We start from the raw sequence: 27,671 nt of genomic DNA on the forward strand, positions 1-27,671 counted from the left end.
TGAATTTGAGTTTTTTCACTTTTCCATTAAAGCGGATGGGGAAATTTAATGCACTTATAAATCAATATCAATTAAACTATTTAACCAATCTCTTAGCAAAATACAAGCACACGATTCCCGCTCAAGACGGTCATTTTGACATATGGCAAACTGTGGGAGGAGATGCGGTTCAAAGTATTGTTTATCTAGGAAAATAATAAAGCCGGAGGATTACTATAGTCTGGTTGCCCTGTTAGGGCAACCACACTAATAAAGACAGCTGGAATTTAACTCATTTACTTAAGTACGCTTTTGAGGTATTTGTGCTTTACTTGAGTATTTACAATACTTTTACTTCTACTCCACTACATCTCAGAGGCAAATATTGTACTTTTACTCCACTACAATTATTTGAAAACTTTAGTTACTTGTCAGATATATATTATGATATTATGAAACATACATTAACCACTTTAGCCCTATTCATTATTAACCCACCTCCTACATGCATGCAAGCATCATTAATCAAAAGGTGTCAGTCAGCGTTACAGCTACAAGCTCACAACAATGTGTTGCTGATCACCGCGTTGTGAGATTAAATTCGGGGCTGTCATTACTGGACTGATATTGTTTATGGGGGGGCAGCTAGGCCTTATTGCTGATAGATAGTTAGATAGATATTTAAATAGATGTATAGATAGACAGACAGACAGACAGACAGACAGACAGACACTCCGTTACTAGGTGGTGAGCGCACGCACTCAAGCAGCTCTCTGCCAGAAAAGCTTCCAAATGCGAAGTTTTATTTTCGCTTGATATCGGTGGTTGATAGAGAGAAAATGAGTTCATGACTGATAGATAGATAGATAGACAGACAGACAGACAGACAGACAGACAGACAGACCCAGGCCGTCCGTGGGAGCGCACTCACACCAATGCGCTAAATTATAATATAATAATATTAATAATAATAATAATAATAATAGCATCAATTTGTTTATTGCACTGCACAGCATTTACGCACAGCCTCGTTTGGTTTGAGACACACTGTGCACTGTCCAGTCTGGTCTAATATCAAACCAAACCAGGCTGTCGGTGGAGCTGTGCGCAATCTCATCTCATGGACGCCTCTTGAAGACTTCATTTATGGGCATATGAAGTGGACTAATATAGTAAGTGGACAGATTAAGGTGAAAGTTTAATTTCATCATACTTCTGGTGGTGACAGAGACATTAGAATCACAGACAGTTGTTGTGAAGGTGAGAAAAATCCTTCTGAATGTGGCAATTTGGAGAGCTCCAAGTTCCGCACAGATGCTTAATTTATTTTTCCTAGTTCCTTAAATGCTACAGTTTCTTCGAAAATATGTAATCTCCTAGTTCAAAAAGGCGTGGCGCTGTGATGCATCCAAGTTCATGTTCATGTTACCAAGCCATATTGTAGTACAGTCAATAGTAGGCTAATAGGCTGCTTATTAAATCTACAATGAAATGACAACGGATCTCCCTCCCATGCGCGTGTTGTTCTGCAATGATTTTTCATTCATTGGAGGCAGCAAATAAGCAACACATTTAACATATTAAGCTCAGATGATTCCAACCAGGAGGAAAGAGACGGGAGGGCAGGAGAGAGGAGAGGGAGAGAAACGGTATAATGCTTTTTCTTTTCTTTTTGTTGCGTGTCAACTTGCACAGCGCGCCCCATCCCGCACCGCGATAATGGACTCTGAAATCTTGGCTCATGTGTAGCCTATCATAATTATTCACAAAAGTAACATATGTATATATACACTTAGGATTTAGAGAGAACCCTGAATTATTGCGCTTGAGATTTGGGTACATTCTGGGTTAAAACTGAATCTCTCCATTGTCTCCAAACTAAAGGCCCAGAATTAATTCGAGACGACAAAAAGAAAGCAGTGCTGCTCACAAAAATGACATATGCCTATGGTTGAGGCAGGTGTAAACTTTAATTTTATTTAATAAAGGAGGATTAATGAAGCATTAATACACACAGGTGCTTTGATGTTGGGCTAATTTGACAATAGATCAGATGCAAGTGTCTCATTAATGCGCATGAGATGGTTTACCAAGTATGCCTACATTAATTCACATTCATTGTGATTATATATTCGGAATAGTGGTGTGTATAAATAGCAATGCGTCACTATCGCCATTCCGCCACATCGCTATTTAGAAGACTTCCATTCTTCTGAATGGAGGTGTTTCCCATTTGTTTTAAAGACATCGCTATTCCGACAGTGACGCATTGCTATTTATACACACCACTATTCCGAATATATAATCACATGTGTCATCAGTCAGCCTACAATAATAAAAACACACTAATTAATCACTGAGCACCATCATCATTACACAATACATACAATATACTAGCAAGCCCAACTTCCTACCTCCTAGGTAGGAGCCAACTGTGTACCCAACAGATAGGAGCATGGGCTGACCAGGGTCTGGTCTGGCAAACTGGCACTCTACAATACAGAAAACAATATTATTTACACATCACAAAATGGTATATAGGTGTAGTCATAAACCACCATGCTGGGTGAATGCAATACACTCTATTATGTACATGAGCTTCTGGGTTGCTATCAAACCTAGTGAATATAAACATAAGTTAACTCCTACCTCAGACTCTTTCTAAAGTGCATACAGTATATGTGGTTCCCACCAGTCCTGCTGCACAGCACCACCAGAAACTCTGGAAGTGCAGTAACAGTAATAAGTACATATAAAACAACTCCTGAAACAAACAAATAAAAATAAATAAATACAAAAAACTAGCCATTTGTATTGTTGACCTATTTCTACCATATAGAGCAGGTTTCGTTCAATTTCGACCCCTCTGTCACATGGTACTAATGTTTGTGTCCAGAATCACTGCGCCGCGGCAGCCTACTCACGCAGACAGAGTAGGCTCTATATGGTAGAAATAGGTCAACAGTACAAATGACGCTAGTTTTTTAAATTAATTTATTTTTAATGAGCGGCCCCCACCATATCTACTAATCTACCGGAACTACTTCATATTTATCAGACACGGACCATAGCTCTGACCACGGGACTCGGGCAATCAATTAATACCTTTGCAACCACTACATTAATGGTAAGTATTTCCTACAGAAAATACTCAAAAAATCTGAACTAACCCTTTAATAGCACTCCCATTACCTAAACACTAGTTGCAGTTTTGGTGGTTGTGGGCTAACCTGATTGCACAATCTCCCCTGGCCAATACAAGGAGAGATTCCGTCTTCAAGAGCAGTAGAAATTTGCTCTCGGGTAGGTAGGTAGGGACAGCTTTGAAGATCAAGAAGTATGCAAATCTGGTTATGTTGGGCAGTCAGTGTAACTTGTCGCCGATACGGCTACTGTACAAGTTTATCCACTGATGGTGTGCAGATCAGTATTACGGATATTATAATTGACTTTTGTCTGAATGAGTCGGCGAATAATCGCTGACTCATTCAGATATCATAGCAACACCAGATGTTGCCTATGAAGAAAATAACTATTTAGCTGACTTTGTGAATGCTTTATGTATTGTTTAACATTTGAATATATAGTCCACAGAATATATGACCCCCACAGAGGCCACAGAGGCTCCCCAGGCCTTCTCCAATGAGGAGAGGGCCAACCTCCCTGTGTTCACCATGGACTACCACCGCGTCCAGGTTCCCTTTGAGATCACGCTGTGGATCCTGCTGGCGTCCTTTGCTAAAATTGGTATGTATACACGAATCCACAGAGCGCTTCCCTGTAGGTATGGCACCGCCCCCTTTAGGTAGGCCGCCATTACTGCGGTGTCAATATCAGTCAGCTGCTACTACGCTGATATTGACACCGCAGTAATGGCGGCGCTACCTAAAGGGGGCGGCGCCATACCTACAGGGAAGCGCTCTGTGGATTCGTGTATACAGACGGTGGGTGGGAAAAAGTACTCAAATGTTTTACTTAAAGGTAGGTTAAAAAGGTTAAAGTACTATATTCTGATAGTAATCATTGCTACAGAGCGTTTGTTAAGTCACAGGGGTCTCTCCTGCTCTTAAGTAAACAGACTGAATGTAAAAAGTATTACATTCAGTGAAGTCAGATAACACAATTTCAAGACTTTTACAGGTTTTTAGTAATGAATATAGGTTAGGGTTCAGGATGAGAGTAAGAGCAGTAAGAGCCCTGAGTTTTTTTCTTAAATTAACATGGCTGGTCCTCTACTCTACTCTACTCTACTCTACTCTACTCTACTCTACTCTACTCTACTCTACTCTACTCTACTCTACTCTACTCTCTCCTCTCCTCAACCCGCCCCCCGCAAAATAGGTTTCAACGTCTACCATAAGATCACCATCTGGATCCCAGAGACGTGTCTGCTCATCTCCATCGGCCTGATCGTGGGGGGCATCATGCGCGCGATCAAGGAGAAATCCCCCGACATGCTGGACTCCAACATCTTCTTCCTCTACATGCTGCCGCTCATCGCGCTGGAGAACGGCTACTTCATGCCCACACGGGCCTTCTTCGAGAACGTGGGCACGGTGGTGTGGTTCGCCGTGGTGGGCACCCTGTGGAACAGCATCGGCATCGGCCTGTCCCTCTACGCCATCTGCCAGATCGAGGTGTTCGGCGTCCAGGACATCAGCCTGCAGGTACCGGTTTGATGATGATGTGTAAAGTGTTCACTCCCTGCTCTGTGATTTATTTATAGTGGTCAGTGGTGTAAAGCAACTAAGTACATTTACACAAGTACTGTACTTAAGTACAATTTTGAGGTATTTTCTTTTACTTTACTGGAGTATTTCCAATTGTCTGTACTTTTACTTCTACTCCACTACATCTCAGAGGCTATCTCAGAGTACTTTTACTCCACTACAATTATTTGAAAACATTAGTTACTAGTTACTTTGTATACTTTGATTGTTATTACAAAACACACATTACTCACTTCAGCCCTATACATTTTGGCCATTTGAAAATAGCTGATCTACAAGCTCACAATGCGTCGCGATGCGACGCATTGTGAGCTTGTAGATCTGCTATTTCAAAAGATTTTTTATACATTTTATACATTTGAAAACGTTTTTGACACCAATACTTTTGTACCTTTACTCAAGTAAATTTGGATTAACAGACTTTTACTTGTAACAGAGTCTTTCTACATTGCAGTATTAATACTTTTACTTAAGTGAAAACATTGAGTACTTTTTCCACCACTGGTCGTGGCCCAAGGTTTTGCCAAAACACCCTATTGATTGAACAGGAAATAGTGCATGACTTTTTCTCCCATCATGGGACAGGGACAGGGGTAGGTAGGTAGGACTGGTCGGTGTCGAACCAGTCTACTTTCTCTAGTAGTGTTTACAGGGCTCTATTCAGGGTGAAATTTGAACAAACCACTAATTACGGATTTCGGACTAGGCAAGAGGCGTTTCCCCGCAAAATTCGGTATTCTGTGGCACCCCTCTCACCCGCCAAACACCTGAGCTACCCCTTACATTATGCATAGGTGTGGCTTGGGCGTTACAATGATAAAACCAATCACCGTGCCAGAAGCCATTGCCTTTAAGAGAAGACTGCGCTAGCCGTCATCCCCGATCCAATATATGCTCTAGCCTATCTCCCTGTCTGCAGTCTCTGCACTGTTGCCTGGTCTGATTATTATAAGCCGCATTGGGCTTGTTTTCCTTCTTTTTTTTAATTTTATCCAAATACATTTTTATGTTAATTTGTAGCCTATTGTGTTCACAATAAGCTTGTCATATTAGTCAGATCCGGAATAGTATATGAAAGCCATTTAAAATATTTATACTATTGGTACACACCGGCTGCTCCCAAATAATTAATTACATCATGTTGCGACAACGCTCCTACGTGGTACACAGACAAACAGTAGCACATGGGTATAATAAATTGGACAGTTTTAGGAAAGGTCTATAGCCTATGTACTCACGTTGGCTGTATTGTTCTATTTCCACCATTCTAATGGATTCCAGGGGTGTGTAAACATCTCTGTAGTAGCTCCATAGTTTCCTCTGAAGTGACGCAGTTAAAGTTAACTTACATCCATATTGTCCCCGTTATCTTTCATCATCCACCTTTGTTCAGTAATCCCGAACAGAGCTAAACTTTAAGTTTACATCAATCAAAGCCTCTCAAACCCAGACACATTGCTGCAATGCGTATGTGCGTCGCCTACCTACCCAAAATAACAGACATACAAGCTATCAACGGCGCTGCGTCATGTCTGTCGACAGCTTACAGATCTGTTATTTTGGACAGCATGCAATGAGGCGCGCGCGCCACGGAGAAGCCAAACCAAAAACATTACATTACGTGGTCAACAACATACTAGACATGTAACTTGCTTGGAGCTTTTAATGCAGTGGTTCTCAACCTGTGGGACGAGACCACAATGGAGCACCCAACGCCTGGCGAGCTTGTAGATCTGCTATTTTCACAATATTTATCTGTGGAACCGAGTCAAATAAAATGGGGGGGTCCCCAGTTCAAATATGGTTATTTTGGGGGGTCATGAACGTAGCGTTTACGCGGGGAATATAATAATAATATAGGCTAATATATATAATATAGGCTATAATATAATATTCACCCGCAGCATGGGTTTAACGAGACAGCAGCCAAAATGAAAATCACACTAGATGATCCTATCATCTTATAAAAAATTTAAGTGCTTAAGATTTTAGCCCAAACCCAACGGGACCCGACCCGGCCCGTCGGCACCGGCTGAGCCGGGTCTACGTTTTTTTTACATCCAAATAAATTCACATATTAATTAATTTGTAGCGTAGGCTATTGTGTTCACAATAAGCAACTTGTCATATTAGTCAGATCCCCAAGAGTATATGAAAGCCATTTAAAATAGTTATATATTCTTACACAGCTGATGCCAAATAATTAATCAACAGGGCAGCGCAACGCAAAAGTAAAATCAAGTCATGACGCAGCAGCAGATCGAGCACCCTTTAAAGTTTAAACCATAACATGACATCTTCAGACTATTGAGCTTTCTTCATGTCTTTTTCACCTCAAAGTAAATGTTGGATTATTTCTTCAAATGAGAGCACAGCGGGCAGTAGCCTAGAAGGTAACATTGGATGTGATTTCTCCATCACAAAAATGATTACGGTTATTCTATGAAACATATTTCATAGAATAACCATAATCATTTTTAAAATGGTTATGGGGCAGTGTATATATTTATATAGCCCTATTTGCTCCAAGCTGTTTTTTAAATAAAATATAGACTGCTGGAAGAATTAACGAATTACCAAGATTTAATGAGAAATAAGGCTTCTTTAGAAAAATGACTGACGGGCTGGGCTGGGCCTAATTTGTCAATTATTAGTCGAGCCGGGCTGAAATATTTAGGGGATATGAAAGCTCTAGTTAGTAGTTTGAAGTGCTCATGTGGCTAGTTGCTTCTTTTTGTTTTCATAGACCTGCGGTTGCTTATTTCTCGCCAAGGCTGGCAACACGGCTCATGGTCCAACGCACAAAGCCATTGTAGTGTCTGTGTGCACTTGGCAGGTGATTTTAGAAACCGGCGGGTGGTATTAGATTCCACTCATCATCATCATCGGCGATCACTCAAAACGAGTATGATTGTCCTCCTGTAGGTGGGTCTGGTCATCTGTGGGTCCTCAGGTGGCTGTAGAGGCCAATCCGGGATCCACAGTCTCTATTGCAGTGGGGGCATATGTAAGTGGTGGTGGTGGTGGTGGTGGTGGCGGTGTGAGGAGCTGTTTTGGTGGTGGATATCTTCTTTCTTTGTTGCCTCTTTGTTTCCGCGGCACAGTGGAGGTCCTTTTCCAGGTGTGCCGTGCCTTCATGGACCATCCTGCTCCACAAGTCTCTCTGGGGGACAGCCTCCTCCCAGTTGGTGAGGTTGAAGCGGCATTTCCTCAGGTGGGTTTTGATGTTGTCTTTATACCGCTTCTTCTGACCCCCTTGGGTACGTTGTCCTTCCTTCAGTTGTCCATACAACATTTGTTTCGGAAGGCGACTGTTTGGCATGCGTATGACATGGCCGGTCCATCGCAGCTGGTGCCGAATGATGGTTGTGGTGATGCTGAGGATGTTAGCTTCCTTCAGAACACTGACGTTGGTTCGCCTATCTTCCCAGTTGATCCTGAGGATCTTGCGGAGACATCGCTGATGGTACTGCTCCAGAGCCTTCAGATGTCTGCTGTAGGTGGTCCAGCTGTCAGCCCCATAGACCAGAGTGGGCAGAATTACAGCTTGGTAGACAAGGAGTTTGGTCTTGGTCTGGATGTCACGATTCTCAAAAACTCTTTTCCTCAGCCTAGCAAAAGCTGCGCTGGCACACCCTATGCGGTGGTGAATCTCGGTATCAATGACAGCTCTCGTGGAAAGAAGACTGCCATGGTAGGCGAATTGATCCACATTTTCCAGGATGTTATCTCCCACACAAATTGTGGGGGGTTGGGAGGGTGTGTCAGGAGCTGGTTGGTATAGGGCCTGAGTTTTCTTGATGTTAATGTCAAGTCCCAGGAGTCGGTAAGCTCTGGCAAAAGCATCCAAGATGTTCTGGAGGTCCAGCTCAGAATGAGCAACTAGAGCATTGTCATCTGCGTACTGGAGCTCTGTAATGGAAGATGTAAGCACCTTACTTTTTGCCCTGAACCTGTTCAGGTTGAAGAGCCCGCCGTCTGTCCTGTAGATGAACTTGACTCCCTCAGGTAGGTTTTGGCTGGTGAGGTGAAAGATGACTGAGATGAAGATGGCGAACAGGGTTGGTGCAATGATGCATCCCTGCTTGACACCAGTGACAACTTTGAAGGGAGCCGTTTCAGAGCCGCCATTGCCAACTACAGTTGCGGTCATATCGTCATGCAACAGACGCAAGATCTTCAGGTACTTGTCCGGGCATCCTATCCTGGAGAGGGCACCCCAGAGGGCAGTTCTGTTCACAGAGTCAAAGGCCTTTGTGAGGTCGATGAACGCCATGTATAGTGGTAGGTGTTGTTCCCGACATTTTTCTTGCAGTTGACGAGCTACAAAAATCATGTCCGAGGTTCCCCTAGCAGGACGGAAGCCGCACTGCGACTCTGGGAGGATCTCTTCTGACAGCGGCAGTAACCGGTTGGCCAAAATACGGGCCAGTATTTTTCCTGTTGTGGACAGGAGGGAGATGCCTCTGTAGTTGCCACAGTCTGCCTTATCTCCCTTCTTGAAGATAGTGACAATCAAGGCGTCCCTGAGTTCGGCTGGGATTTCCTCCTTTTCCCAGATTTTACCAAGGAGGCTGTGGATGTGGCAAAGGAGCTTTGGTCCGCCTTGCTTGAAGATTTCTGCTGGAATCCCATCTGGTCCAGAGGCCTTGTTATTACTCAGTTTCCTGATGGCATCCATGACCTCCTTTTCGGTGGGGGGATCACCCAAATTCTCCATGATGGGTCGCTGAGGAATCTGGTTTCCCTCTCCACTGTGGTGTTTCGATTCAGAAGCTCTTGGAAATGTTCTCGCCATCTGGAACTGATACCTACATCGTCCTTCAGCAGGGTTTGTCCATCTTTAGAGCGGAGGGGGTTTAGGCCTCGATAGCTGGGCCCATAAACAGCCTTGGTGGCATTGAAGAAACCCCTGGTGTCCCCAGAGTCAGCAAGCCTCTGAATTTCCAGGGCCTTCTCCATCCACCATTTGTTCTTCAGCTCTCTCACTCTGCTCTGGACAAGTGCCTTTGCCTTGGCGTGGGCCTGCCTTTTGTCCCTGCAGTTGATGTCGTTCTGCCAAGAACAAAAGGCTTTCCTTTTGGCATCGATAAGCTGTTCTATTTCGGTGTTATTGTCATCGAACCAGTCCTGGTGTTTCCTGGTCTTGTAGCCAATGGTGTCCTTGCTGGTCTCAAGTAGTGTGGTCTTAAGAGCCTTCCAGTGTTCTTCCACATCCTCAGGATATTCTTCCGGGAGTCTCACAAACAGGGCGTTTTGAAGAAGTTGCACCGTGTCTGTGTCTCCAAGGCTGTCGATGTTAAATTTAGGGCGGATTTGACTCCTTTGTGTCCTCCTCTTCTGCCGCAGCTGGATGTTCATTGTGGAGCGGATGAGGCGATGGTCTGTCCAGCTGTCGTCCGCACAGATCATGGCCCTGGTGATGTTAACATCTTTGCGATCTCTGGCCCTGACAATGACATAATCTATGAGATGCCAGCGCTTCGATCTGGGATGCATCCAGGATGTTTTGAGCCTGTTTTTCTGGCGGAAAAGGGTGTTAGTTATCACAAGCTCATGTTCGGCACACTTTGACAGAAGGAGGACTCCGTTGGTGTTGACATTCCCAACACCTTCTTTGCCTAGAGTGCCTTTCCAGAGATTGTGATCCTTGCCTACCCTGGCATTGAAGTCCCCGAGTAGGAGGATCTTATCTTCTTTCGGGATGTTCGATAGAACCTGGTCTAGGGTTGCATAGAAGGTCTCCTTGTCTTCATCCTGTGAGTCCAAGGTTGGTGCATAGGCACTCACAGCCGTGGCCATCTGATCGTTTGAGAGCCTCAGGCGTAGGGTCATGAGACGCTCATTGATTCCTACTGGAGATTCGGAGAGTTGGGAGATGAGCCGGTTTCTGATGGCAAATCCCACTCCGTGGATTCTGGGTTCAGCAGCCGCTTTTCCCTTCCAGAAGAATGTGTATCCCCCTTTCTCCTCCTTTAGTTGCCCCTCCTCGGCCAGGCGGGTTTCGGACAGGGCAGCGATGTCGATCTTCCACCTTTTCAGCTCCCTGGCAATGATCGCAGATCTTCTTTCTGGACGATTGCTGGAGGCACTGTCCATAAGTGTTCTCACGTTCCAGGCTCCAAAGTTCATTGTTTTTGTTTTTCTTGTTTGTTTTCGACCGCTAAAAGGTGAACCCACTGGATGCGGTATTCCAGTCAGGTTTATAAGAGGCAGGCTATTTTTAGGGCACCTTTTCTAGCCCCTTCCCCGTGTGGGGTGAGCAGAGTGGACCCTAAATAGGGCTGCTCAGACGTGGGTGCAGCTGCCGAAATGTTCTCTCTGCCTCGGTCCGAGAGCAAGGCGACTGAATCAAACACCCACCGCCTATGTGCCAGTGCATGGCTAGAAGCTCCCAGACTTCACTGTCCTGCTCCCGTTACCGTTTCCTGAACGCCATAGGACTTGTAGGGGGGATTGGGTAATGGTGGGTCCTTCAGGAGAACGCCTGTGCGTGGGATCTTTTAAAGTGGGGAGACTGGTGCACAGCCAGCCACCACACTATCCTTGACAAAGAGAGGGCCAGGGTCCAATGGCATGGAAACCAAGACAATTGGGGGCCCATCTTTGCTGCAGCCTTCTTCCGCCTTTGTGACCGTTGTGGAGCTTCTCTGCAACCATCATTCGCCCACTCCGCCGTTGAGGTCTTTTTTTTGGATCGCTCTTAAGGCAAGGTGGCGATCCAAGGAGAACTAAATTAGATAGATTCCACTATCCCCCCCCCGAAACCCGTACCCATGTGTGTCTGTAGAATTGCAATGTGGGGGATATAGCAACAACACGCCCACGGGCACACCTCCACGCACAAATAACGGCGTCGGCATAATGGTGACGGGTAGAGCAGGTGCTAGAATAACCTATTGGGGCGGCGCAGCTCCATTATCAGTATTTAACAGGTTAAGGGTAGCGTTGCGGCTGGGAAAACTGGCACAGAATAGAGCCGACAGTGTCCAGCCCTAGGGGTAGGTTGCTGGTTAACACCTCTGACAAGGTTTCAGAGCCCTATCTGGGGCTAAGTGTTTTTGCTCAAGGACACTGCTAATCAGTTAGTAGGCTGCACACACTTTAAATTGTACCTCCGGTGACCGAAAGATTAAGATAATAAAATAAAAATATAAATAATGGGACGCTATAGCAAAATGTGTTAATATCGCAGCACAATAATTTTATCCACTTGGTCTATTTATATGTTGGCCATTCAAATATAGCAGATATACAAGCTCTCAGCACGTCACTCTGTGCTGTGATCTTGTAGATCTGCTATATTTGAACATTTGTGAAAAATCTTGTTTGAATTCTTTAGTTTTTTACATAAATCTTCTCTCGTGGGGGTCCCTGGCACAAAACATTTTCAGATCTACTGCATTATTGGATGACAGTGTCCCATGCCAAAAATATCAGATCTACAAGTGGCCTAGATCTGATATTTTCAGTGTGGTACACTTTGTGGTATACATATTGATAATAATTAGGCATAACCATCAGCTGTAAATGTATTTTATTGTTCCTTCGCCTCATGCTTTCTTTTTGTTGATTTTTGGGGGTCCAGGAGAACTTGCTGTTCGCGTCCATCATCGCTGCGGTGGATCCCGTGGCAGCGATCAACGTGTTGGAGAACGTGGGAGTCAACGAGGAGCTCTACATCGTCATATTCGGAGAAGGCCTTTTCAACGACGCCGTCATTGTGGTGAGTGAGTGCTGGAGAGGTGTGTGCGTGTGCGTGTGCGTGTGCGTGTGCGTGTGTCTGTGTCTGTGTGTGTGTGTGTGTGTGTTCACCATTGCAGTTGTTTATCGCCCACCGGGCCCTGCTGGTGGCTTCCTGGAGGAGCTGGACCATCTAGTCTCCCACTTCCCTGTCGATGGCTCTGGATTCATCCTTCTGGGTGACTTCAACCTCCCGACTGAGAAGCAGCTAGACCCACTACTTTCGTTTCTCGCCGCCTTTGACCTAGTTATTTGCCCATCTCCTCCTACCCATGAGGCGGGCAACCAACTGGACCTGATTTTCACCAGAGGCTGCTCTATTGCTAACCTGTCTGTCACTCCTCTTTCCAGTGAAAAGGGTAAGAAACTATCTGATCACTACTTCATGTCCTACTCTCTCTCTCTCTCCTCTCCCCCCTCACAGCCCCTCCCTACCCACATGATTGCCTCACGTCACAATCTTCGCTCACTTTCCTCCACTGTTCTTTCCTCCTCTGTTCTCTCTGCTCTCCCTGCCCCTGAATCCTTTGCTCTTCTATCCCCTGATACCGCCACAGATCTTCTTTTCTCTACTCTATCCTCTTCTCTCGACCATCTCTGTCCCCTCACCACCAGGCCTGCACGCCAAACTCCACCTGCCCCCTGGTTGTCGGACTCAGTGCGGACTGAGAGACGGAGCCTGAGAGCGGCTGAGCGCAAATGGAGAAATGGCAACCTCCTGGAGGACCTTCTCACCTTCCAATCTCTCATTTCTACTTTTTCCTCCTCTCTATCAGCTGCTAAAGCTGCTTTTTTCTGCACTAAAATTCAGGCTTCTGCTTCCAACCCTAAAAAACTATTTGAAACTTTCTCCTCTCTCCTGCAACCACCACCCCCTCCTCCCTCCTCGTCCCTCCTCCCCGACGATTTCGCCAACTTCTTTGACAAGAAGGTGAACGATATCCGATCCTCCTTCCCTCCTCCCCCGGCTGGTGCCCTGCGCACTACCCACACCCGTCTGCCTGCCACCCCCCCCTCTCTACCCTCATCTACTCCTCTCCCCCCCCCCATCCCCTCTCTATCCCACTTCTCTCCCCTCTCCCCTAACGAGGTCCTTCTCCTTATTACCTCTAGTCGCCCCACCTCATGCTCTCTGGACCCGGTCCCATCCACTCTGTTGCAGTCTATTGCACCTGAACTTCTTCCCTTCTTAACCCACCTTATTAACACCTCTCTGACATCTGGCTACTTTCCCTCTACTTTCAAGACTGCCAGAGTCACCCCCCTCCTGAAGAAACCGACACTTGACCCCTCTGAGATCAAGAACTACAGACCGGTTTCCCTTCTATCCTTCCTATCTAAAACTCTCGAACGTGCTGTCTTTAAACAACTGTCCTCCTATCTCCACCAGAACAACCTCCTGGACTCCAACCAGTCTGGGTTCAAAGTGGGTCACTCGACAGAGACTGCCCTCCTGGCAGTGACGGAGTCGCTCCATGCCGCTAGAGCGAACTCTCTCTCCTCCGTTCTGATACTCCTGGACCTGTCTGCAGCGTTCGACACGGTGAACCATCAGATCCTCCTCTCCACCCTCGAGGGGATGGGTGTCTCAGGCTCTGCACTCTCCCTGTTTGCATCCTACCTGACGGGTCGCTCATACCAGGTGATGCTGAGAGGGTCTGTGTCAGAACCACACAGGCTCACAACTGGGGTTCCCCAAGGCTCGGTTCTGGGTCCTCTTCTTTTCTCTCTCTACACTACATCTCTGGGTGCTGTCATCCACTCCCATGGCTTTTCCTACCACTGCTATGCCGATGACACCCAACTAATCCTCTCATTCCCCCCCTCTGATACCCAGGTGGAGACACGCATTGCTGCTTGTCTGGCTGACATCTCGGAGTGGATGTCGACAAACCACCTGAAGCTCAACCTGGACAAGACCGAGCTGATGTTCCTCCCGGGGAAGGGCTGTCCGCATCGAGACATGGCCATCACCATTGATAATGCTGTGGTGACCTCAACTCGGACTGCGAAGAATCTGGGTGTGACCCTGGACGATCAACTGACGTTCTCGGCAAACATCGCATCAGTGACGAGGTCCTGCAGATTCCTGCTCTACAACATCAGGAGGATTCGCCCCTTCCTCACGGAGAAGGCAGCCCAGGTGCTCATCCAGGCTCTCGTCATCTCCCGCCTGGACTACTGCAACTCCCTCCTTGCTGGTGCTCCGGCATCCGCCATCAAACCCCTGGAGCTTGTTCAGAAAGCTGCGGCTCGTCTGGTGTTCAACCGCCCCAAGTTCTCCCACACAACCATCCTTCTCCGCTCTCTACACTGGCTCCCCGTAGCGGCTCGCATCCAGTTCAAAACCCTGGTGCTAGCCTATAGGGCAGTGAAAGGAACAGCTCCTTCCTACCTCCGGGCTATGGTCGATGCCTACACCCCTGCCCGACCACTTCGGTCTGCCACCTCGGGGCGACTGATTGCCTCGTCACTCAAGGGTCCTTCTGGCCGATCCACACGGTCACGACTCTTTTCTGTTCTGGCCCCACAGTGGTGGAATGAACTTCCCACTGATGTTAGGACAGCAGAGTCACTGCCCATATTTCGCCGCAGACTGAAAACCCACCTCTTCAGGAAACACTACCCTTCCTCTCTGCCTGACCTACTTGTTGTTAACTAGTTGTACGAACGCTTGTTTTCTATTGCTGTATTGTTTATTGGATTATTGGATTGTTTATTGGATCTTGTTTAGTCGATACACTTATTTGTTTTAGCTCATGCTCATTTGATTTAGCTATTTTGTCTCATCTGTTTAAGGAAATAGGTAGCTGATATATTGCACTTTTACCTTAGCGCTAGGTATACTCTTGGTTGCTTGTTTTTGCAGAAAATGCACTAAAGACTTCTGGTGATTAGTAGTTTTCGTTCCCTACCTATGTTGAATACACTTATTGTAAGTCGCTTTGGATAAAAGCGTCTGCTAAATGACTGTAATGTAATGTAATGTAATGTAATGTAATGTAATGTAATGTAATGTGTGCGCGTGCAAAAAGTACTCACATTTTGTACTTCAGTAAAGGTATCAACCGCAATGTAGAAATACTCTGTTACAAGGAAAAGTCTGGAATTCAAAATTTACTTTTACAAAAGTATTGGCATCAAGATGTACTTAAAGTACCAAAAGTAAAATAAAAGTACTCGTTATGCAGAAGGTACAATTTCACAAGTTTTGAAATGTATACAAATCTTTTGAAAATAGCAGATCTACAAGCTCACAATGCGTTGCATCACGAGGCATTGTGAGCATGTAGAAGTGGTTAATGTATGTTTTGTAATAATCAAAATGTACATAGTATCTAGTAACTAAAGTTGTCAAATAATTGTAGTGGAGCAAAAGTACAATATTTGCCTCTGAGATGTAGTGGAGTAGAAGTAAAAGTACTGAAAATTGGAAATACTCCAGTAAAGTAAAAAATACCTAAATATTTTAGTACAGTACTTCAGTAAATTGACTTGGTTACTTTAATCCGCTGATTAGACAGTAGACTAAGGGGCGGCAGTGGCTCAGGGGTAGAGTGGCCGGGTAGAGTGAACTGGAAACCGCAAGGTTCCCATTTTGACTTCCCAGTTCGACTTCCCTCAGAGTTAGTGTCGCAGTGTCCTTGAACAAGACGCTGAACCCCTAATTGCTCCCGATGAGCAGGTTGGTGCCTTGCATGGTTTCCTCCGCCATCGGTGTATGAATGTGTGTGTGAATGGGTGAATGTAATCTATGTAAACATCTATGTAAGCGCTTTGGATAATAGCGCTATATATAAATGCACCATTTAATACACTGGACAACAGAAATCCTCTATTCTTCTTCAAACGGACTTATAACTGGTAGAACAGCTAGCTTTTGGCAAATGTTCCCCCCAGAATACGGATGCCGGGGTTCAAGTCGTTAAAAAACCCAAAACAAAGGTGCGTCCTGTGTGTCAAAAGTGCCGCGTTGAAAATGTGTGCAAATCTTTGAATATATATTTTTTGAAGCGAACATTTGTTACTCAAATCTTTGCTTCTGGGGATTCTACAAATGTCTTCTAAATCCTAACAGTTTTTTGAATAAAACTTATGTTGCTAGTGGTTCTCAAACTTTTCCATGTCAAGGACCCACAAAATTATACGTATTTGACCGCGGACCCCCATCTCAAAATTATTCGTTCCAGGGACCCCCAGAAGCAAAGATTTGAGTTACAAATGTTCCCTTTAAAAAAGTATATATATATATTTTCAAGATTTTTCTAAAATAGCAGATCTACAAGCTCGTAGCTTGTAGATATACAAGATATACAGATACTGTACAAGATATGCAGATAAGCTACGAGCTTGTATATCTGCTATTTTTTAATAGCCAAAGAAATCAAAAAATGACACAGATGCGTTCCCGGTCCTAATAGTTTAATGTCAGGTCTTACTCTTGATAGACGACCATCATCATCTCTTTAATATGTTCCTCTTCTCTCCAGGGCCTGTACAACATGTTCATCTTCATGGCGGACGTGCCCGTGGTGGAGTCGCCCGACGTCTTCCGGGGCGTGGCGAGCTTCTTCGTGGTGGGCGTGGGCGGCGTGTTCGTCGGCTTCCTCTTCGGCATCCTGACGGCCTTCACCACGCGCTTCACCAAAAACGTGCGGCAGATCGAGCCGCTGTTGGTCTTCGTGTTCAGCTACCTGGCCTACCTGGTGGCCGAGATGTTCAATGTCTCCAGCATCATGGCGTGAGTGTAAAACACTGTTTGTCAGATTTTCCGAGAGAAACAAGCAACCAGTGATGGAAAGTAACTACTAAGTACTGTACAGTTTTGAGGTACTTTTACTTTACCGGAATATTTCCAATTGTCGATACCTTTACTTCTACTCCACTACATCTCAGAGGCAAATATTGTACTTTTTACTTCACTACAATTATTTGAAAACTTAAGTTACTAGTTTCTTTGTAGATTTTGATTATTATTACAAAACATACATTTCTCATTTGTATTTAAATTTCAGCCATTTGAAAATAGTCAATTTACAAGCTCACAATGCGTCGCATAGATCTGCTATTTTCAAAAGATTTTTATACATTTGAAAACTTGTGAAATGGGACATTCTGCACAATGAGTACTTTCTACTTTTGGTACTTTAAGTACATTTTTATACCAATACTTTTGTACTTTTACCCAAGTAAATTTTGAATTCTGGACTTTTACTTGTAACAGAGTATTTTTATTTATTGATTAAAAAGTACTTTATTTGAGTACTTTTTCCACCACTGGAAACAGGCGACCAGCAGGTCTATGAAAACAAGACCAAAAGAAGCGGCGAGAGCACTTTAAACCTGATATGCATCAAATAGCCGATCTACAAGCTCACAGCGCATCAGAAAGGTGTATTTTTTTTAACCATTCACCAACCAACACAAAACACAAATCTGGTACAGGGGTCCGTGGAATTCATTTGGGTTCCACGCTTGACATGAAAATGTTTGAGAACCACTGATTTAAACAACATTATGAAACCAGACCCAAACTAGAAAAAGTGCTCCTCGGAGCACAGGTCTCCGCCAGGTCAGGTATTCTGGCCTCCTGGTGGCGCTATAATTGGCCAATGTGAAAAGGGTGCCAACCGTTCTTGCATTGACACTGCATTCATGATTTGATGCATTTTGTTCCAAAAATGTGTTTTGCTGCTAACAGGCCAAAGTGAGAAGGGTGCATTTCTTCCTCGGCCTAGTGGGAATGTGCGTGTGAAATTTCACAGAAATCGCAAGCTGTGTGTATACTTTGAGGCTTTTTGTTCAAAACGGACCAATCCTGCAAACTTTGGAAGCCAACCTTATAGGCAATGAGGATGGAATATGGGAAATCGGACAGATCTGTGTTGATCACATGACTATAGTGATACTGTGTACTGATTTGCATGACGTTTGTATAACATTTGTAGGAGTAATATAAAAAAATGGGTTTTGCACAAATCGGCCTCCTGGTGGCGCTATAACAGGCCCATGTGAAAGGCAGAGGTTCTGAATTGGCATCCAGGGAGTGTGTGTGCACAATTTCGGAGCGACCGGGCCAACGGTGCCGGAGTTTAGCTGGTGACAGACGGACACACACACACACACACACACACACACACACACACACACACACACACACACACACACACACACGGACGGACGGACAGGGGGTAAAACATACTCTCTGAGACAATAAGAGACAATAAATAAGAAATTAACATACAACGTATTTCATTGTTTTATTTCATTGTGTTTCTTATTTATTTCATTGTGGTATTTATTATTTAAAACTTTGGACAAATGGACATCCATAGGCAGTAGTAGCATAAAATGCAGAATGTCAAAATCTTGAGATGCCACAATAATGCTGGTCAAACTTGTTTACAGTAAAAGAAATATGCTTAATTCAGCTGTCAAATCATTAACCCCAACTCTGGAACCAAAATGCACCAAAACAATAAGAGTCAAGAAAAACTATGTGATGCCCATCTGAAAAATATTAGAAAATGAGAATGTATGCACGTCTCCATATCTAAAAAGAAATCCATTGAAATAATAATAACTATTATTCAATAATACTGATCCATCCGTAACACTTTATTTTCCTAAATGCAGTCTTCAAAGATGAATGACTTTGTACTTGTCTACAACTGAAAGTAAAGAGAAAAATATAAATAGTTCCTGCTCAGTAAAATCCTGATTGTTAATTTAACTTGTTAATTAAAATGCATACCGGTATTCAGACAGGGAACTACTAAAGTCTGTGGATCCCCATAAGACGGGGATTAGAAACTAATAAAGGCCTGACAAGCTGAGTCATCCATGGAGAGGGCTATGTCAACAGGTCTCCCTGGACACCTAATCTCTCTGAAGATTTGCATGACCTTTGGATAAAATCTGTAGGAGTAATATAAAGAAATTGGTTTTGCACAAATCGGCCTCCTGGTGGCGCTATAACAGGCCCATGTGAAAAATTTGGGGCAAATGTTCTGAATTGGCATCCAGGGAGTGTGTGTGCACAGTTTCGCAGCGACCGGGCCAACGGTGCCAGAGATTAGCTGGTGACGGACGGACGGACGGACGGACGGACACACGGACACACGGACACACACACGGACGGACGGACAGGGGGTAAAACATACTCTCTCGCCATGCCTTACGGCCTGGCGGAGACAACAAGTAACTACACTTTAGAAACAAGCCTAAAATACTACTGCACCAATATTTACAAGCGTTTTACAGAAAAACAAGCCCAAACTCGCTTATAATAAGAATCCCCCATACAGCATTTGTGTTGTTAAAAGAATTGAAAACATATTCCAAATTCTTCACATCACGACAACGATAAGCTTGTAGATCGGCTATTTTCAAATATAATTGTGGGCTCGCTGCATGCAGTAGCAGCGAGCACACTATTGATGTTCTACATTATTTCTTTATTCTCTCCCAAAAGTTTTAACTACTCCTACATACTTTCACTTAGAAACTCCATTCAAACTGTAAAAATAATCCAGCTTACTGTGGACACGTGTGTCTTATCTTTTTGAAATGATTTGTAGTTTTTGAAATATTTACACCCCTAAAAGTCTATGGGAAAGTCAATAGTTATTTGAAAACCCCATTCTCTTTCACTTGTTTAAAATCATGTTACTTCAGCATGCTTTAGCTTACAGACTCCATTTAAACTTTAAAAGGTTGAGGTACATTATGACTTCCATTGCTGTGTTTAACTTTTTGATCACTTTTATACTTTTGAAGCTATCCCACTTTAAAGCACATGTGGATCTCACAGTCTTTTCAGCTTTTCCAATACACACTAATGGTGTTTGCTAGAAGGGAGAGAGAAGGAGATAGGAGGAATGGCCCATGTTTTCGTTAAGTCACTGTGGCTGCAATTTTTACACTACAGATATCTTTTTACATCACCAAGTGCGCACAGGTCTGCTCTCCAATTTAATCCGAAGAAGCTAAGCTGTGTGATGTATACATTTTTAGTTAAGACCATTAATATCAACCCATGTCCCTTTACACTCTAGCAATCAGTACACCTGGTGACAGCTAGCCTGTCAGTCATTGGCTGCTCAGTGGTGCTGCAAAGTAACAAAGTACATTTACTCAAGTACTATGCAAGTGCTTACAATGCACAGTACAATTTTGAGGTACTTTTACTTTACTTTCCATTGTTGTTACTTCTACTCCACTACAATTACAGTATATGACAGATATACACAATACAAAACCTACAGTAACCACACAGCCGATCTACAATGTGAGTGTTATGAGCTTGTAGATCTGCTATTTTCTGAAAAGTTGAGTATTTTACTTTGGTACTCAAATGCTAAAACGTTTATACACTGCAAGCTCCAAAACTCCCACCCCCCATACTCCACCACCACCCCACCTCCCACACCACATGACATACATCCCTCTGTCATACTTTGACTATTCGAAAAAAGCCGATCTACAATGCTATGCATTCGGAGCTTGTAGATCTGCTATTGTCAGATAAACCTTGACAGTCTTTGGAAAGTTTGAGTACAGGGGGCGGCAGTGGCTCAGGGGTAGAGTAGCCATTAGAGTGGATGGATGGCAACTGCGAGGTTCCCAGTTCGATCCAGGGCTCCCCCAGAATTAGTGTCGAAGTGTCCTTGAGCAAGACGCTGAACCCCTAATTGCTCCCGATGAGCAGGTGCTTTGCATGGTTTCCTCTGCCATCGGTGTATGAATGTGTGTGTAAATGGTTGAAATTCTAATGGCAATAATTTTGTAAATTTAAAGCTACAATTTAACTAATGGTGTGTATTGGTCAACATAACCCCACACAACCCCCCACACCCCGTACCCCCCCCCCCAACTCCCCACAATATTTTCTAGTTTAGATCTGCTATTTTCAAAAGATTGTTGACATTTTTAAAACTGGTGAAATGGGTGATTCTGCGTAACGACTCGAGTACTTTTACTTTTGGTACTTAAAGTATATTTTGATTCCAATACTTTTGTACTTTTACTCAAGTAAATTTGGATTATCTGACTTTTACTTGTAACAGAGTGTTTCTACGTTGCAGTATTGATACTTTACTTAAGTAAAAAATTTGACCCTCCTGCCTCCTCCTGGTCCCTCCTGGTCCCTCCTCCTCCTGCAGCATCGTGGTCTGTGCCCTCACCATGAAGTACTACGTGGAGGAGAACGTGGCCCAGCAGTCCTGCACCATCATCCGCCAAATGGTCAAGATGCTGGCCTCCATCTCCGAGACGCTGGTCTTCTTCTTCCTGGGTGTGGTCACCGTCACCACGGAGCACGAGTGGAACTGGGCCTACATCCTGTTCACGCTGCTGTTCGCCTTCGTCTGGAGGTTCCTGGGTGAGGAGGGGGAGGAGGAGGGGGGGAGGTCCCCAAATGATTAGCTTAACCCATTAAGACCGGGAATCTGTGTCATTTTAAGATTTATTTCGCTATTCAAAAATAGCAGATCTACAAGCTCGTAGCTTGTAGATCTGCTATTTTTGAAAAATCTTGAAAATGTGTGCAAATCTTACATATATATATATTTGTTTTCAAAGCGAACATTTGTAACTCAAATCTTTGCTTCATGGGGATTCTACAAATGTGAGCAGGCCTGGTGTTTCGGGCATCAACTCGCGAGATGAGAAACGGTAGAAACTAAGCAAAATAACTTTTTTTTTTTTTTGGCTGATTTTCGTTTTTTTCCATATTAACACAGTTCGAATGTCGAGCAAGCTTTCAATCCCAACAGATATCCGTTTTAACGTCATTAAATGGTTAAATTTGTATAGTAAAGTAGGCTCCTATTCTGCTAGTCTGTGTGCTTGTTTCTTGTGGGTCCTGTGGGCGGAGAGTTTGGTAGAGAGTTGCTAACCCGAGAGGTTTCGATTGGTCATAGCTAGGCATTGTACTCCGGTTACAAGCCTAATCCCCGCCCATCAGTTTCGCTCCTCTCTGTGGTGGTGTAAAGTTACTAAGTACATTTACTCAAGTACTGTACTTAAGTACAATTTTGAGGTATTTTACTTTACTGGAGTAATATCCACCGGGTGAATATTCAACCTGAGGCTGAAACTAACTTCACCACGGTGGACCCTGGTCCAGAGCGTTAGTGAGTTCCCTCTAACGCCCTGGAAGACTCAAGAGTAGTGAAAATAAACAAAACCATTTCGCTACTCACTGAAACAAAGGCTGTTTTGTGTTGTTGAAAGTCTATTCTCGGAGGTGGGAAGCCTCTCAGCACCCCAGCTACTCTGTAAAATACACTTTTTGGGCAGAAAATGTCCGCAAGACGGAAATTATTTTTATTTACTCCACAGTGCCCTCTACAGATTTGGTTAATGGTAAGTTCAAATTGTCCAGATCTGTAGAGGGCGCAGTGGAGTAAATAAAAATAATCTCACTAACGCTCTGGACCAGGGCTAGGAAGCGGCCAGTATTGCGTTAGTCTTTTTCGGGACATAATCTAGTTGTATAAACAATATAAGATTGTAGCGAACACAGCAGCTAGGTGAGGTCAGCCCCAGCTAAACAACAGGCCGCTCGACGTTCGTATGGAAGTATTTCACTGAAGATGTGGCCAAAACAACAGTGGAGTAACGAGGCTAGGAGCTTTAGCATTGTTAGCTCGTCGCCAAGCGTCATGGCAGAACGTACACCTGGTTTGCATTTCTCCATTTACAACTCGTACATCTACATAAACGTTCAGATTTCAAATATAAAGTTCTTATCTCATGACCACGGGTGTTATAATTATGTACGGGCCCTCATAAGTACCCTTATCTTCTGTATTGTTAAATAAAAAGCATTTTGATCCGATTGATGGCCATCTCCGTTTTTTTTTTCAACTACGCGGCCGTATCGGTTGGGGGGGGTATTGCACTCCTGATACGTTATAACTCTATGAGAAAATGGCCGCCGATCGGATTAAAATGCTTTTTATTGAACAATATGGAAGATACGGGTACTTAGACCCACCCGAAGTGAATGGTAACATCCGTTGTCATGAGGTAAGGACTTTATATTTGAAATCTGAACGTTTCTGTAGATGTACGGGTTGTAAATGGAGAGTGCAAACACCAGGTTTGTGCGTGTCTTTATCATTAGTAGGTAAACCTCGACTATAGTCGACTACCAGTGGGTCAAATTTAGTGGTGGAAGAAGCACTTGGTGGTAGCAACACCACAATATAGAAAGTAAAAGGCCTGTGCTCAAAATGTTACGTTCAAGCAAAGTAAAAGTACAAAAGTATTGGCATCAAAATATACTTAAAGTACCTAAAGTAAAAGTACTCAAATGTTTGAAAATAGCTGATCTACAAGCTCACAACACGTTGCAATGCGCATTGTGAGCTTGTAGAGCGGCTATTTTCAAATAGCCTATGTATAAAATACCTAAAAAAATGTACTTAAGTACAGTACTTGAGTAAATGTACTTAGTTGCTTTCCACAGTAAAAATCCGAAAATGGGGGAGTGGTTAGAGGAGTGGCTAGGTTGAATAAATTACCCATTGTTCACGCCCATTACCTGGAGCTGAGAGGTGCTAGAAAGTGGAAATTCTTTACAAGGGATTATCTCAGTTTAGACTATTAAAGATGACAAGATTCAAATGATCACATCTTCTTCAAATGTGTTCCAATTTCAATGAATGATACATCATATGAAAGCTTATATTCTGTACTTCAACAATCTGTAATAAAATGAAAAATTAAAAATGCCCCCTTGCTGCCTAAAGCACTGTACCCGCTCACAAATGTCTTCTAAATCTTAACAGTTTTTTGAAAAAACTTATGTTGCTGTAATCAGTGGTTCTCAGTGGAGTAAAAGTACTCCACTACAATTAGTAACAAGTACTCTGGGATGTAGTGGAGTAGAAGTAAAAGCATTGGAAATTGGAAATACTCAAGTAAAGTACAAATACCTCAAAATTGTACTTAAGTACAGTACTTGAGTCTATGCACTTTAGTTACTTTCCACCACTGATCTTTACACGTAAACCTGTGATGTGACAATAACTGTTGATTCCTCTAAACCCTCTCGTCTCCCCTGCCCTCCTCCAGGAGTTCTGGTGCTGACCCAGATCATCAACCGGTTCAAAACCATCTCTTTCACCTACAAGGACCAGTTTGGCCTGGCCTACGGTGGCCTGCGAGGGGCCATCTGCTTCGCCCTGGCCTTCACCCTGCCCGGCAACATCAACAGGAGAGAGCCGTTTGTCACCGCCTCCATCGCCCTCATCATCTTCACCAACTTCATACAGGTATCACCGCATACGGCCAGGTTTCATCATATCAAGCAGTGGTGGAAAAAATACTGAGGTATATTCTTCACTGCCGACTACCCATATGAAGTATCTCTTCCACGGCCTTAAAGGCTCTATTGAGTTGCCAACAACGCCATATTGTAGATAAGTTTGTTGTTCCAGAGATGAGAATGAATGGTTGTAGAATGAATGGAGTCATCACTAGTCAGTGAGATTTCTTTGCTTCCATTTATTGCATAGTACAGAGTTCCACAGCCAGCTCCACAGCCTGTCGGCCGGGAGTGGCACACACACTACAAGCTTACATGTCATAGTCTTTATAGCCCATTCAGTGAAAGAGGAGGTGCAGGTATGGGTGCGTCAGACTTCAAAGGTGAGCCCCCACCCGCCCCGAGACATTTGCAACTGTTTAGGGCAGGAAGGGAGACACATGCTCTCCGTCTCCTGCAGGTAAGACAAAGAAAATGCTAAGAGCACCCACACACACCCCGCTCAGACAAACCGGCACCTCTCTCTGACTCAATCCACTTCTTCTCTCTGTAGCCTACTTGTACTGTAGACTTGTGAAGTTAAATAATGCTAACAAATGTGTATGAAATGTTATTAAATATACTCCAGACCCCCCATGGGAGACATTAAAACGTCTTCCACAAACACGTATATTTCAAAAGAACCACAAAGAATCCGCCCCCCATGAAAAGCGAATGGAACATCAACCAGAACAAAAAGAAAACATCCAGGAAGACCACAACAACAAACAACAGCATACAGAACAATGCATATACAAAAACCAAGATTACATAGTACAGCGACACGGTGAATTACATCAAATAGACACATCCCCCTAAACTAATTAGCGTGCAGGATCCCTCTGTTAGCCTTTTAAACTCCAGGATAAAACATTACACAGCCCCCACCCAGTGGAAGCTGACAGCACACAGTCGAATCACGCCCACCAAGCGATAGCACCACCCCCCAAGATCAATGTCCCCCCCGCCCAGTCACCAAAATATACTCAAAGATAGCCTAATACTTATCCCTAAGTTTTACACCGTACCATCAAGCATATATGACAACTACCACGGAAGTGCCTACACGGAGAAAAGAAGGCAGTGTACCCCCCAATGAAACAATAATCCACAAAGTAAACTCACATTAAACACAGGAGACCAGAAAGTAAAAAAATACCCTCGCATCACTCCCCATGGCAGCCATAGCCCCATAGTTTAACCCACGCTTATCACAAAAACATAACCCCAGGTCCCATATGCGCAGCGCTCCGCTCGATAATGTCTCTCTTGTAGTCTCCCTCAATGTCATCTCCTCACCCCAGCCGCGCTCCAGCGCCGTACCCAGATTTTCCAACAGATAGCTGCATGTTTACAACAGAGCGCTCCACTTGCGATCGCTGAAGATGTGTTACCACACTCTTCACGAAGAACCCCTTCATCGCAAGTTCTCCACTCTGCCGGCACCCGCTGTCCTCTCCCCACAACATACCCGCTACGAAGAACCCCGTCCATTCACAGGTCCCCCGCACTGCCGTCAGCACCGCAGCGCGCTCCTTCTAGCGATCGCAGAAGATAAGTTTGTGCAGCCAGATGAGTCGTGCAGCCGTCCTAGATCTGGTCATGAAGTCCTCTCCTTGTAGATTCTCGAAAAGTTGTCGTCATGTCGTGCCGATGTCCATGATCACCTACACAGTGGACCCCCCACGTCTCAGGAAGAGAACGTGATCCGTACACCCACCGCAAGGCAAAAACACAGACCCGCCGCATGTTCTTTCGACGCCTGGCTCAGTATCCCTGGAGACTCGCGCCCCCAAAAAAACAAACCAACGCGACTGCCGACTTTGACGCCATATGAGGTATATTTCCCACGGCCGACAACCCATATGAGGTATATTCTTCACTGCCGACTACCCATATGAAGTATCTCTTCCACGGCCTTAAAGGCTCTATTGAGTTGCCAACAACGCCATATTGTAGATAAGTTTGTTGTTCCAGAGATGAGAATGAATGGTTGTAGAATGAATGGAGTCATCACTAGTCAGTGAGATTTCTTTGCTTCCATTTATTGCATAGTACAGAGTTCCACAGCCAGCTCCACAGCCTGTCGGCCGGGAGTGGCACACACACTACAAGCTTACATGTCATAGTCTTTATAGCCCATTCAGTGAAAGAGGAGGTGCAGGTATGGGTGTGTCAGACTTCAAAGGTGAGCCCCCACCCGCCCGAGACATTTGCAACTGTTTAGGGCAGGAAGGGGGACACATGCTCTCCGTCTCCTGCAGGTAAGACAAAGAAAATGCTAAGAGCACCCACACACACCCCGCTCAGACAAACCGGCACCTCTCTCTGACTCAATCCACTTCTTCTCTCTGTAGCCTACTTGTACTGTAGACTTGTGTTAAATAATGCTAACAAATGTGTATGAAATGTTATTAAATATACTCCAATACCCAAATGTTTTACTTAAGTAAAAGTATCGATACTGCAATGTAGAAATACTCTGTTACAAGTAAAAGGCCGGAATTCAAAATGTACTTGAGTGTAAGTGCAAAAGTATTGGTATGTGACGGCCCCATGGCCTATGTCAGGGTTTGTGTGCAAGTTGCTAATCTCAATGTCCTTTCAGTGTGCTGGGACCTGGTTGGAGAGTGGTGGCAATCAAGGATTGGAGGCAGCTGGCCAGGGCCTCCAATCACTATAAAAGAGCCACCTTGCCCAGTGCTTCTTTCTCTTCCACCTGGGCAACACCTGAGCATGGCCACACAGAGCATTTTGTTTGTTTGATTCAGTCCCTTAGTTTGTATGGCAGTTTAGTTTCCCTGCCAGGTTTTTGTTGGAGACATTTGCTTTATCTCTTTAAATTACTTATTCTATTTAATAAAATCATACATTTTTGCATTTATCCCTTGCCTGTTTCCCTT

General features: G+C 44.3%; 1 protein-coding gene across 1 annotated transcript in view; it reads left to right on the forward strand.

The window, feature by feature from the left end:
- The window catches only part of LOC308102834 (sodium/hydrogen exchanger 2-like), a gene marked incomplete at its 3' end in the record, with an annotated part of 37,247 nt that extends 9,796 nt beyond the window's left edge, over positions 1-27,451 (forward strand). The window contains exons 2-8 of the mRNA XM_080452688.1: positions 3,567-3,726; positions 4,321-4,646; positions 12,298-12,435; positions 16,943-17,193; positions 21,617-21,834; positions 24,537-24,736; positions 27,377-27,451. Of these exons, the coding sequence (XP_080308814.1) occupies positions 3,579-3,726; positions 4,321-4,646; positions 12,298-12,435; positions 16,943-17,193; positions 21,617-21,834; positions 24,537-24,736; positions 27,377-27,451 (1,356 nt within the window). The 5' untranslated portion in view covers positions 3,567-3,578. The remainder of the gene's footprint in view (positions 1-3,566; positions 3,727-4,320; positions 4,647-12,297; positions 12,436-16,942; positions 17,194-21,616; positions 21,835-24,536; positions 24,737-27,376) is intronic.
- Positions 27,452-27,671: the final 220 nt, after the last annotated feature.

The sequence above is a fragment of the Gymnoscopelus braueri genome (genome assembly GCF_963280865.1).
Source record: "Gymnoscopelus braueri genome assembly, chromosome: 16".
In the NCBI taxonomy this organism is placed as follows: domain Eukaryota; kingdom Metazoa; phylum Chordata; class Actinopteri; order Myctophiformes; family Myctophidae; genus Gymnoscopelus; species Gymnoscopelus braueri.